This window comes from Tauraco erythrolophus, chromosome 3 (assembly GCF_009769465.1).
Source record: "Tauraco erythrolophus isolate bTauEry1 chromosome 3, bTauEry1.pri, whole genome shotgun sequence".
Taxonomy (NCBI): domain Eukaryota; kingdom Metazoa; phylum Chordata; class Aves; order Musophagiformes; family Musophagidae; genus Tauraco; species Tauraco erythrolophus.
This window is the reverse complement of record NC_141467.1, coordinates 72,872,779-72,886,775: the sequence shown is the minus strand read 5'-3', so window position 1 is coordinate 72,886,775 and position 13,997 is coordinate 72,872,779. Positions and strand designations below refer to the sequence as shown.

The 13,997-nt window shown below is 42.9% G+C and overlaps 1 protein-coding gene across 3 annotated transcripts in view; it reads right to left on the bottom strand.

Annotated features, from left to right (window-relative positions):
* Positions 1 to 13,631, bottom strand: part of ZBTB10 (zinc finger and BTB domain containing 10) — a 28,691-nt gene extending 15,060 nt beyond the window's left edge. Inside the window, exons 1-2 of one of the 3 annotated variants that reach the window (XM_086609421.1) lie at positions 12,687 to 13,631; positions 4,577 to 5,474 (exon numbers count right to left, since the gene is read on the bottom strand). In XM_086609421.1, coding sequence (XP_086465547.1) covers positions 4,577 to 5,474; positions 12,687 to 13,631 — 1,843 coding nt within the window. The remainder of the gene's footprint in view (positions 1 to 4,576; positions 5,475 to 12,686) is intronic. The other 2 variants (XM_086609422.1, XM_086609423.1) reach the window with 2 other exon arrangements.
* Between the last annotated feature and the right edge of the window lie 366 nt (positions 13,632 to 13,997).

Sequence of the window (13,997 nt, the reverse complement as noted above, 5' to 3'; positions counted from 1 at the left end):
TTACAAAAAACTATGAACAGACATTAAGAATATGATGAATTAGAATCACTGAGCTTCAATAAACTGGAAACTGACTAAGAGATGCTGACTGACTGCACTGTTATTTCACCATGGTAAATTGTTAATTGTAGGATGCGCCATGGCTGTAAAGACATTTCTTTAGCAGATTATCAACTAGAAGGGAAAATGGTGACATAAGCGGTAACCTTCAGTGTGAAGAAACGCAGCTATTTTAATTAATAAAGCTAAAACTGGAGAAGGCTTGAAAGCTTTAGTAAGAGCAGGTAAATGAAGTAAGGCGGTACATGCAATTTAAAATCCATCTCAACTTCATGCAGTCTTTTGAAGCTCACCAAAGTGCTACTTTTACAAGGAAGGTGTTAAATATAAATTCACTAGCAACACAGGGTGAGAAGGAGAAGCTGACATAGCCTTACGGATACCTGTAGGAAAACTCACATTTGGCAAGGAGCAGTTGAACATGTTTGCTTTACAGGGACAAGAGGGATAGCAGGTAGTTCAGAAAGCTTTTATTGTCGATTATCTAATACTTACCTAGCAGCACCCAACTGGAAAGTCCATTTGCTATGGAATTTAAGGTAGTGGCTTTTGGAGTACATTTTTGTAGTGAGAGGAGTGCTCTTAAATAGGCTTCCCTTCCACCATATCTATGGTATTTCTTTCCTCTCACAAAAACACCAGACAACCCAAAACCATAATCAAGGACAGAGCCACTCACTTTGCATGTAACCGGACATCTCATAACCACAGTTGGTGTTGGTTACCCTCATCAGCACATGACAAAGTGTAATAGTAGAAGCTCATTCTTTCACTTTTAGCAACCAACGGGACAACCTTAGCTTTCATCCTAAGAATTTACTATTTCTTCTTTTTCTTCTCAGAACATTGTCTTATACCTATTCCAGAAGACATTTTATTATGCATTTTTAACTCCCAGCACCTATTATTTTCAGTAGTTTTTCATCTCCATGAGAAATTTAATCCACAACTAAAAAGTTACCATATAACCTACAGGTTACTCTACAACTCATTCTTGTCATTCTTCTAATTTTCCACCACTCCCTCTTCCACTCTTTCTTGGGCACAGAGGGAGCAATTTAGGAGTGGAATCGACCTGCAGAGTGAAGAAAAAGCTAGCCAGCAGCAGAGAAGAAAAACACACCAAACACCAAAGCACAGATTATGAGTGAAAGTAAGCTATACCAAGCCATACTTTCAATATCTCTTCTTGTTTCAAACAATGTGCATGCACATAACAGTATTATAGAAGTAAAGGTATTTTTATAAAAAAAAATATTAGACATAGCTTCCGAAATAGTTCTAACATTGACAGAAAATGTAATTACTTACTTGAGAGCACTTATGTTGTGCTCAAGGAGGTCATTAGTTGACAATATTTTACAGTTCAGTAAAATAAACTTCCCCCTGCAATCATAGAACTTTCAACAGTTTTGGACAGACCTCACAGCACATACTGAGTGTGCCCCTAGCCTCTAATACAGCTCTTTTCATCAAGATGTTGCATGGATGCATTTTGTAATTTATCTCTTTAGCACAATGAGTTACTGGAAACCTTAGTGCTTCTGTCCAAAAAAAAAATGAACAAGGAAGGACTAAACCCATTTAATCACCACTGCACTGCCCATATCCTCCATTATTTCTTCAAGAAAGCTCCACAGCACATACTCAAATTCTGCAGAATGCAAATAAGTATTTATTTCTGTTGCTGGAACACCATTTAGTAGACACATTCTCTGGGGTATTTCCAAGAGTAAAACAGGTTGAATATCTACCTCATAAATCAGAAATAGAAATCACATGCTAAACTGTGTCAGAAATTGGATGTTTGTGCAAATTAATACAGAGGTCCCCAGCTCCTGCTCCAGATCCTCTGCTACCCCTTTTTCACGCCACTGCAACTAAGTACATAATTAGCAAGCAGTGTAGCCCAGCACAGGCAGATTTGTTGTGTGGGTGCTGAAGACACTCAGCATCCCCACTACACACCTCTAAAGGCGCTTCACTTAAGGCTAGATGTAACTCGGTGCTGCGAACACAAGGCACAATAGGCATGGTTTCTGAAATACAGTTTCTATTCTCATTTCAGTCAGAAGAAGCCTTGTGCAATCTAAGAAAGCTTAGACAGTAAGAGAAGATCAAGAAATTCACTTTTCAAGCACTTACTCCCAAGCTGAACTGCAAAGCTAAAGCAGACCTACTCACTGAGTTCAGAGATGAAGAGCAGAGATAAGCAAACCAAGCAAACCCCCTGAAGCACTCACAGAATGAATGTCAGCTCCTCAGCAAGGCTGCTCCTCCAGGGCCACACTCCTTGCTAACTATATTGACACAACCCGTACTGGCCGCCCCTGCTCGTGTGCCCGGTGTGCAAGTCCACAGCTCCAGCCTGCATCACTCTGTACTGTCGCAGGTCACTGCGGTGCTGCTGGTACAGCGCAGCATCACCGCCTGCCCTCTGCCAGGCTGCTGGCACCACGGCAGCTGCCAGCCACGCACCTATGTGCTGCCCGGGAGACGTGTCCTGTGCTTGCCACCACCAAAAGGATTTCTTTCAGCCTTGTTTTTAAACAAGTCCGGGGATATAGGAAGAAACTGAGGCCATCCTTCCTTCCAGCTAAATAAACAGAGGTTCCTAGACCCTTCCCAGAACTCAAGTTGCTTTCAAATTTCTGTTTTGTCACTGGAATATAAAAATATCTGGAAACGTTCCATACTCACAGGTGTGAGTGCCGATTTCTTTTTTTTTTTACTTCCCTCTTAATTCTACCCCTTCAGCCCATGAAACACAGGATATCCACAATCCCTTGATGTTTGAAAGGAACATAAATTTAAAAATGCTTTAGAAACAGATACATCTAAAGAACTGTTCTAGCTATGTCTCAAATCTATCTTTAATTTGACTCCTAAAGTAGGGTATGTTTTCAAAACTGCTAATTCATCTAAAAGTGATACAGGTAAATGACATTACTTCAAATATATACTTCAACTATTCATACAAAATAATAGCAATGCTAATAATTTAAAAAATAAAAACCTGAACTTGGGAGTGCTGGTGGATGAGACGCTCAACATGAGCCGGCAATGTGCACTGGCAGCCCAGAAAGCAAATCGTATCCTGGGCTGTATCAAAAGGAGCGTGGCCAGCAGGTCCAGGGAGGTGATTCTGCCCCTCTACTCAGCTCTCGTGAGACCCCACCTGGAATACTGTGTTCAGCTCTGGAGTCCCCAACACAAGAAGGACATGGAGCTGCAGGAGTGAGTTCAGAGGAGGGCCACGAAGATGATCTGAGGGCTGGAACACCTCTCCTATGAAGACAGGCTGAGAGAGTTGGGGCTGTTCAGTCTGGAGAAGAGAAGGCTCCAGGGTGATCTTATAGCAGCCTTCCAGTACTTAAAGTGGGCCTACAGGAAAGCTGCAGATGGACTTTTTACAAAGGCATGTAGTGATAGGACAAGGGGCAATGGATTTAAACTGAAAGAGGGCAGATTTATATTAGATATAAGGAAGAAATTTTTCACTCAGGGGGTGGTGAGACACTGGAACAGGTTGCCCAGAGAAGTTGTGGATGCCCCATCCCTGGAAGTGTTCAAGGCCAGGTTGGATGAGGCTTTGGGCAACCTGGTGTAGTGGAGGGTTTCCCTGCCCATGGCAGGGGGGTTGGAACTAGATGATCTTTGAGGTCCCTTCCAGCTCTAACCATTCTATGATTTCCCCAAATCCCAATTACACTATGCACAGGCTGCTTATAACAATTCGTGTTTAGTTAACACTAACTAATTTTAAACTTATTTGTTTAGTAAACATATTTAATTTTATCCTAGCTTTTACATTAACCATAAATCCTCAAGGGAAAAAAAAAAAAACAACTATGAAGTCAGTCACTCCCAGGATTTGTTTAAAGAATAGTTCTACAAAAGATATCATCTCTACTGTATGTCATTGTGGCATTTCTTTCCAATCTGTTTCACAAATCTGCTTTAAGAGTTTCTATTATATTAGCTAGGATTACTCCATTTTGCAGCTTCCCAGATACCCCCTACAACAAACCGCAGTGGAAAGTTGACTTCTTTTTCTAGGTGACACTCAGGTGAGGGAGATTACCACAAAAATCCTTTGCTAGTGTAGGGAAGGCAATTATAAAGGCCCTTTCTCTCTTTCAACCAGCTAACATCATTAGCTACCAGTTATCACTCCTTGATGTTGTGCCTAGTAGTGGCTACAGATTAAATGTAAATCTAAGAATTTTAGTTTCCACTGGCTGGTAAAGATCCCCAATTCAAGCATCAAATGCAAAGAGCATGTTACATACTGCATGGCACAGCACTGTCATTCCTTTCTCTAGCTGAGGATACACTGCTGTGTGTCAACAAGGTGGAGAATTAAATTAATCAGATTACTGATTTAGTAACCTGACTGGTGTGCTGACTTCATTAAAACATTCTATCCAACATACCTTTAAAAAGTTACATTGTCATGTACTTTATTCAATAATTTAGTTTTCAAATGACACGACTGGCATTAAGCAATATTTACCTGCTTCTTCTTTAATAAACGACAAATCTTCTTCTGGATATGGGACTGACGGTTGCAACACTGAGCAATCTTCTGAATTCTCTTCAGTATTAGGTGGTATATTATAAATAAATCTCTTTGCAGTTTGGTTTTTCCTTCTTGCTTTTCCAGGTTCTTGAACTGATTGTCCCTGTGCGCCCATGTCATTCCATACAAAAACTTTTCCCTCACCTTGAGATTCATTTTCAGCCATTTCAGGTGAGCTGTCCTGGACCCAGCTGCAGTCATTCATTTGGTAGCTTTCCATTTGGCCCTCATCAATAGGGTAACCATCGTTCTCAGTTTTTATGCTACTTGCCAAGTTGGTAAGGTTTCGCGTTGCCCAGAAGCTGGCAACCTTCTGATCCCTTGGAGACAAGCCATCCCTACTAACAGATCTTCTGTTGTAATCCACGACAACGGTCTCTGGAGCTTCTGATTTTATACTTATGTTTAAGGCATCTTTAATGAAGTTGCGGCAGGACTGGACAACCTCCGTCATCTGAAGGTAGCTGGCCACCGACATCACTTCAATGGCATTTTGGCTCGTCAGCACGAGGTTACCAGAATACAAGAAGTCCAAGATGACAGAAAAACCTTGAACAGCAACAACATCTAAATAGGTAACAGTGGTTTGGTTACGGCTTTCTTTGTTTGTAAAGCAATAGAGAGTCTTAAAGAAGCGGCTGCCTGCAACCAGGATGTTCTTGTGAGCTCTGAAGACCCTCCCGCTCACCACAATATTAACATCACAAAGAATGCCTTTCTTCCTCTGCTCGTTGAGCTCTTGCAGGAGCTGATAGCAGTAAGAGTTCTCATTTGGCCTGTTGTTAAAATCACAGTATCCTTCATTATTCAGTTCTGATGGTAACTCTGACTCCTGCAATTAAAAAGAACCCACAACCATAATTAGCTCTTAATGAATGCTCTCCTTAGTCCTCCAACACTATAATAAGGATATGAAAATACACTTAAGACGATAATGTTATTCAAACGATTTTTTTTTTTGTTTATGTTCTTCTAATAAAGGCAGGCGGGAATACATAATTAAAAAATACTTCTGAAAACAAGAATCTCGATCTCATTCCACACCCTCCGCCCCCAAATTTGGAACAAAAACAGAACTAGCAGAATTGCCTTGAGGGCAAAGGAAGTGAAATTTCGGCCAAAAGTAAGAAAAGATTTAGCTGAGTGTGAAGTACTTGTTTTTCCTCAACCCACATACATTAAAGATTCAGGAGTTTCTTTCCAAAGATTTAACTAGGTGGTTTTCTCACATATCAAACCCATCATTCTTCCCTAGAAATCTTCACTTAAACAGGTAAGTAGAACCCTGACTACTGAGTCAACATCATCTCATGCTGAGAGATGAATACATAAAGATTAGGTCTGTATCTCCCAATCTGTCTTGTATGTTTTAAAGAAAACATATTACTGAAGTAGTTATGATAGCAGATAAATTTATTATACAGTTGTACAAGATAGGCATTTATTCTTTATTTTCTAATCGTGGCAGGTTTAGGATTAAATAGCTGTATTACATGACAAGCAGCCAGAACACCACGTGACCAAACAAAACTTAAGTTTCCATTGTGTTATTTAACTAAGACTTTCTTGAATCAAGCTTCACTAAAACTTTCCAGTAGCAACACCTTTAACTGGTACATGCTTATTATAGTATAGACCATATGTACTTATTTGTCTCTCTACAACCTTTTTAAGACATGATCTCAAACCTGGCTTTAAAGTTTTGCTAAAAGTAGTATAAGACAATCCAACACCAAAAAATTAGTTGTTATTAAAGATTAGCTCAGACAGTGACAGGCCTGATAAGTAAAAAGAGATCTGAACTGGATTTTAGAGCATTTAGAAAACTTTATAACTGATGTTTAGACAGTGATGATTCACAGCGACTACAAAGTGGCAGCTAGGAGAAAGCAGAAACCACCACAGACTGGCATATTTGAAACAATACTTATATTGATTGACATATGCTGCCATCAAGAGCAGAGTATGTTTTATACCAGATCCTTAAGATTTTCTCTTCTTCCCTAGCAAATAAGAACAGTTCAAAACTGGCTGGCTCCAATATGATTTAGGATGAGAGAAGATCAGATTTTGCAAGTTACATCATGATTTTCTCCTCTCGTTTTCTAAAACAACTCACAAATTTGGCAGCTAGAGGTGTTGTTGAAGCTCGACTGCCTCAACATTACAGGTAAAAATCGGCATTAACAAGGTAATGTCAATGCTGTCATGAGCCCGTAATCTACACTGGGGCTAAAATATACATTGCAGAGACGTACTATCCTTAATTTGGGACCACGGCAGAAAACAGCTATATTAAAAAAAACTCACTTTCTACCACACAGTAATTAGTGCATTAAATAAATATTCATTTCAAGTTATAATCCCAGTGCGGATCAGTGGGATGACAACCTAAGCCGTTAACTACATCCTCTAAAATGGTATTTACAACTATAAGCAGCGAATAACACCCAGCAAAACCAAAATAGAAACACTATCATTTCAGCATCTCCTGCAGAGAAATTTCAGTTTGCTGTCACATTCAAGTCCCTTCTAAATCTCTATCCATCTCAGAAAAAACATTTTGGTGAAGAGAAGAGGTAGGAATAAAAGCAATCAGGCTTTTATGAGAAAATAAGCAAAAGATCTTTGTCCAACCTTGGCTTAATTTTCTCTGTGTGCTCTCTGACATACCCAGGTACTCCCTCAGATGAGATTTCTGAAACAGAAAGTGCATCCCACACGTGCAACAGCTAAGCCTGTCATTCTTTAAGTTCTCAGCAGATTTTGGATCTGGACTAGCTTCCTGTCACTCCAGGAACAGAACACTGCATAGTTTCAAAACACCAATTACACTGACTTTGGATCAGATTAAGATGAAAATTATCGTACCCTAAAGTGTTGTCACTCTAGTCAAAGTCAATCATCAGCATCTTGCATCTCACACAGTAAATGTTAGGTAGATGACAATCTCGTTCTCTGAGAACACATTAAACACCACATGAAACTTAAAAATAATCTGCAGTGGTTCTTTTCTTTTTACAAATGTCTGATTAAAGAATGGAGATAGAGTATGTTTCAACCGAGGATGTGTATGTATCCAATCAGGCTGATAAAAAAAAGAAATCAAGATTTACAATATATATATATTTTTGTTTTCCTGAGAAAACAACAAGTCAGCATGGTAAAAAGGAGCTGCAGATCACAAATGTGCTACAGAAACACAAGACTGAAGTCTTCATTATGAGAAGACCAGAAGGCTGAGTGAAAATAAGAAACATTGTGTGACTAATGTCCAAGCTACAGGGGTGTGCGTTGGCAGAAAGAGATTGGTATTATAGCTTTACAGAAATGGGTGCATAAAGATTTTTAAAACTAACTGTAATATTTGAAAACAACTGTTTAACTACTGGTATGGAAGTAGCTAACCCTAATGCCATACTTGAAATGAAAGCCCTGATACCTGAACAGTTAATCAAAGCCTATGCACACCAAGTGTGACAAGTAGAGTTAACATTTGCTATGAGAGATGAAAAAAATCTAGTAACCCTTGGAGAGTTTTAAATACCTCCCCTTTGTACAGAGAAAGTACAAGAGAGTTCAATAGGAGGTAAGCTGCAGAAAATAATTACAAAAAATAAAATAAAAAAGTATATTTTAAAGCTTCTGTTACTTATGTTGCACTAATGGCACATCATCATAAGGGTACTGTTTTTCTGATGATAACCACAAACTAATGTTATTTGGTTAAATGCCAATTACATTTTCAGATTATAGACCAAATATTCCCATCACCTAAGTCATCTCAATACCAAACCACCTTATCCTTTAATACAAACAGGTAAGAAATCTAGAATAAAAACCAGGACTTTTCAGTTTTATTTGTGGAATCTACAGCATCATAATTCTGAAAAGCTTCTCTCCATAGGTGAAGTTAAGACGTGGTCTGACAGAACAGAGATTGCTCAAGGAAACTAATATTGTGCTCAGTTTCAATTAGTCTCATCTACATATACCCAAAGATAAATGACTCTTTCATACGTATAATTCACTAATTAAACTTGCCTAAAAGCTGATAGGAGCAGAAACAGGTGATCAAAAACTGCTACTAGAAACTTGCTTTTCTTTCTCCTCCTGTGCCATCAACATAGTCTCCTGAGACCAAGGGGGGGGGGGCGCGGGGGGAGAAGAAGTGGGGAAAAAAGAAAACAAAACCAAGACAAATCTAACCATAGATTTTGTCTCAGCTCTACGTATATGAAAAGCAGTTACACCACATTTTTGTAATCTCTTCCCCATTGCCACATCTTACTCTACAGCAGTTCCCTATGTCCCCAAATTAATTCTCATCCTGAAAAATAGATCCCCTAACAAAAGTGAGCTATCAGGAACCTCTTAAGCACGTGCAGCTACGAAGGAAAGTTATCTCAAAATATGGTCCTATCTGCTGCACACACGATGCTCTACTGCTGTTTTACATGCCATAGCACTGCTCACAGAAAACTCAGCAATTTAAAACTGTTCCATTAAGTGTCTAACATCCAATGGATTAGTTCAAGGTCTAGTAAAAACAGTAAATAAATAATAATAAAAATACAGTAAACGTCCTTACCCTGAAGGCCTGACTTCCTCCTCAACTTTTTTGCTCTGTTAAGAGTAATTCAAGAAGATAACTTAGAACACTATAATACACTCCTACATCTGAAGCACAACTTCTAGTCATCATTGCTCACCTAAAGCAAACAATTACTGTTCACATGGAAAACAAACCCAACACATCAAAGGCCTTCCTCCTTTTGGAGAGCTTCTGCTTTAAACCAACATGTCTGTTAGGCTGGAGAAAGCCTTTCTGGCAGTATTTCCAAAGCTCAGCTTCAAATTATGTCCAGAGAGAAACGTTTCAAGAAGCTGCTTTGAGGGGAGGAACTCCCAGTAGCCAATAAATCTGCACCTTATAGATCTATACTCATCATAGAATTAAAATATTTTGCAGTGATTTCCCAGTGTCTATTTCTTAATATTTTTGCAACACAATAGTCCATTTATTAAAAAAAAAAAATTGAAGGTAGTTTCAAGTTGATTATATTTTTCCTTCAGCTTTAACATGGAAACAGATTATTTTAAAAACTAGAATAGAAAAAAAGAGAGTCAAGATTTCTGTCCTAGAAAGAAGCACCGACTAACAGCTCAATGCCTTTGAATTACAGCAGCTGCAACCACTCATGATATATTTTGGCCTTCCAAATTAAATGTATCCCAAAAATAAACTGAAATCATCACTCGTTCCTTCATGAGTGTAAAATCCAACAGACCTATAGAAATTTCCACTGCTTTACTGTCTTAACACCTACAATTTCCTTTTCGCAGTCGAACACTGGCACGATGCCATATGTTTATTAGCAGCTGCTAAACATGCCCTGCAGTTGAAGCTTGTCAAGTCGAGAATACATGTGTGTTGTCTCCAAGACAAAGGCTGAAAGATCTCTCCCAAGTTTCATTAAAAAAACAGCTCAACAGCTTTGCTGCCTCATTATGCATGTTGGAAATATGGTGAGGGTACAAGTTACCTACTTTTGTTCCAAGTATCTGGTATCAGGGCATTAAGGAAAAAATGGGGCTATTGTTTTGGCATTAATTTAAACATACGTATCAAGAGAAATTCAAGTGCTATTAAAAGTGCAAAATGATACGGAAGTTAAACATAAAAGCAGAAAGAAAACAGAGATTCTTAATCAAATTTGCGATAAAGCAAGTGTAACCCAAAAGTGCACCACAAAGAAAACTGCATTGAAAAATCGCAATTCTTTCCCTTGTAAGAAGTTTTTAACTGGAATGTAATTGCACAGGGATGCATCCAGCACTGTTCGCCACTTGAAAACACCAATCTCTGTACAGCTATCTTATAGAAGCTTACTTCGTCCAAACCTTATCTTTAATACAGTACAAAAGAATCACTGACATCTCATCTATCCTACTGTTTCATTTATTATTATAGTTACTACAAATATTTTTTTCTTAAACTATCAGTGTTATAAAAGCAGAGGCTCGTTTTTATAAAGATTGCCATGACAATGAAAGGTTAATCTTCAAATAAATACTTACGTTAAGTTTTAGGCTACCGTGACACACAAGCAAACATTGTCTCCCCCTTCCACCCTCCCAACGCTTAGTAATCTTACCACAGATTGGGGATAGGAAGACAAGAAGAAAAAAATAGTAAGTTTAGTAGGAAAAACTGCTTGGAATATGTTTAACTTATGCGTAGCTTAATGGGAGTGAGAGAAACTTCCAAGTGTGGCATGAATCAGCAACATCTAGTGACACAGGAGGCTACACAGTGACAGGACATACCTTTACATGGTGATCATTCACAACTCAAAGTTAGGAACTAGGCAACAAGATAGCAAGGAATATACTGCAGCAACATTAAACAAAAAGATTTCAAAGATATAAAGAGGTAAAAGAAATTAAGAATGAAAGTTTCAAAATTAGAAACAAGCTATTTAAAGCAAGTTTGGCTAAAATACTGCAGAGTGAATAACAAACCCCAGACTGGAAGAAACTGACAAGATGATCTACTGCCACGAAATGTCTGTAACAACAGCTGCCTTAGAAATACACCTACTGAAAAGGTAGTATTACTCATCTTGAAGGTAAACGTTGCATTTGTAAATAAAATATTTTTGATAACCGAAATTTATGCACCATAGGGTTTTCCTTGCATTCCTGCAGTAGTTTCACATAAAACTTGCATACCTGTTCCAACTAGCTCTAGGAAAACTCACGCTCACCTAACATTTTACCTGTCATCCTGATATCCTACCCAAACATTAGAATAGCAGCTGCTCTTGTCCAAGGTACCCTGAGCTCCTTAAAGCACTCAAGCAATAAGCTCAATTTAACTATTGCTCTACAATTCGGACTCCAGATCGTCTCTTAGAAGCAAGGTGGGTGTTTTAATTAAACCTCAGCTCCGAATAGTGAAAACGGAGTGACTGGGGATTAATTCCAGCTAACAGCTCAAGTTCAGCCTAACAGTTCCAAGTACTAGCCTAACCTGAAGCAGGTTAGCTTGTGCCCACTGGCAAGTTTAACATCAGCGTGGCGATCCGAGTGAACTTCTGCAGCGCGAAACGTCCTTAGGAGGAAACGCGGCAGATGCATAGTGGTTCTATGCGAGTAGTCTTTAGGAGGTTTTCATCCACATATGTTCTAGAGTTAGCCCTGCCTTGTTCCTAAGAGCAGCCAAGAAACACAATAATTTTAATTCAGCGGGGAACATGGGAGAGTTTTACTAGTCCTAAAGCATTATAGAGGAGAGCTGGCATATTAACATGGCTTTCAGGAAACCACATGTTTATCTCAAACACACACCAAGCAATTGCAAACTGCTTGCTCAGTAACTCAATCTAAAGCAACACAACCGGGAAAAAAAGATTTAAGCGAGAAGGTCTTGATTACACAGAGTTATCCCGTTACTGCACAGGGACCATACCGTTAAGAACAGCAGAGTAATTCTAATTTCACGCTCGCAAGGACCAGTTTCACACGCAGTCGGTCGCCGGACACTATCCTCCCTTCTCTAGTACCGCAGGAGGAAGTTGTAGCGAGCGTTTCTAAATCAGTGCGGCAACACTGGTATTCGTACGCAACTTTTTCCCACATCGCCGGTTTATCTTCGCGAGATAAAGAGATGAACTAAAGAAAACCGCACTCGCTACCTCCAAACGGCTAGGCTACGTGAACCAGGTACAGCCATAAACAACAGTTCGTGCAAACGCTCCCGGGCAGCCCTGACAGCGGGAAAGATCCAGCGGGAGAGAGTCACCCCAAATCGGAAAGAGGACTCGCCTACGCCGCTCCGGAGACGGCGTGCGAGACCAGCACGGCATGCCCACCCCGCCGGGCACCACCACGCACAGGAAGCGCCATGTAAAGAAGTTCACACACGTGGGCAAGGGGAAAAAAAAAAAAACAAACTATGCGAAAGGGGAGTCCAGCCTCTTCCCCGCGCCGGTCCGCCACCCGGGGTACACCCCCCCTCCCCAGCCGCTGCGTGCCCTACCTGTTCGGCGCTGACGGGCTCGTTGAGGCGATGCTCGGCGGAGAGGTGGTGCCGCAGGAGCAGCGCCCGCTTGTAGTTGCGGGTGCCTTTGCAGAGCTCGTCGTGGCCCCCGGGCAGGGCCCCGCCGGCCATGATCAGCTCGGGAGGGGCGGCGGCGGCCGCGGCAGCGGTGCACCAGGCGCAAGACATGAGGCCGGTCTCCTGGCAGTAGTAGAGCCATGGGAACTCCTTGAGCCAGGAGCCCTGGAAGGAGATGTGCAGCTTCTGCAGCAGCGACTTGGGCCTGGCTAGCGGGAAATGCTTGATGCTCTCCCCCTCCCCCGCGCCCACGCTGCTGCCCTCCGCCTCGTCCCCTCCGTCGCCCCCAGACCGCCTGCTGCTGCTGCAGCTGCCGCCCTCGGCGCCGCTGCCGTCGCCCAGGCTGCCCCCTTCGCCGTCCTCCTCGTCGTCGCTGCTGTCACTCAGGGAGCCCCCGTCCTGGACCAGCTCCTTCCCTTCCAGCAGGCCCTCTGGCTCCAGGCCCTCCGCGCCCTCCAGCTCCATCTCCTCGTCCGCCCCCCGCCCATTGAAGTGCTTCCGCGGCCAGGCCGAGGCCTCGCAGCCATTGTTAGCGGCAGAGGGGGCGGCGAGGAGCCCCCCGCCGCCCCGGAAGGCGAGTGTCCGGCGGTTTCTCTCGGCGAACATGGGGCCGGCGGCGGGGGGCGAGACCGCGTCCTGAGGCAGCAGCAGCTCCTTCTCGTCGGCAGCGGCCTCCAGCTCCTCGGCCTCCAGCCCCTCCAGCTCCACTTCCTCGTCCGCCCCGCGCCCGTTCAGCGCCTCGGGGTCCTGCCGGTCCCAGGCCTCGGCCGCACCGCCTGTCCCACCGCCGGCCGCCGCCGCCGCCGCGGCGGTGACCAGGCCGCCGCCCCGGAACGCCAGCGTCCGCCGGTTCATCTCCGTGAACATGGCGCGCGCGCGCGCCCCCCGCCCGCCGCCGCCTCGCGCCCCTGGCCCGCCGCTCCCCGCCCGGCCGAGGGCTCTGCCTGCGGGCAAGGGGGAAGGCGGCGCCGGCTGCCGTGCGGGAAGGGCGGGGGTGGCGGCCGAGAGAAACGAAGTCCGGCCGCTCCCCCCCCCCGGCTCCGGCCTAGATCACCGCCGCAGGCTCCCCACAATGGATCCGGCTCGGCAGCGCTTCCGTCCCAACAGGCCCCGGATCAGGTCGAATGGCAAATGAACAACGGACTGCTCCCACAATGCACCGGGAGAGCCACCGCAGGGGAGGGGGAGCGCAAGCGGGGGGCGGGCAGGCGGGGGGCCGGCGGGGCGGGCGCG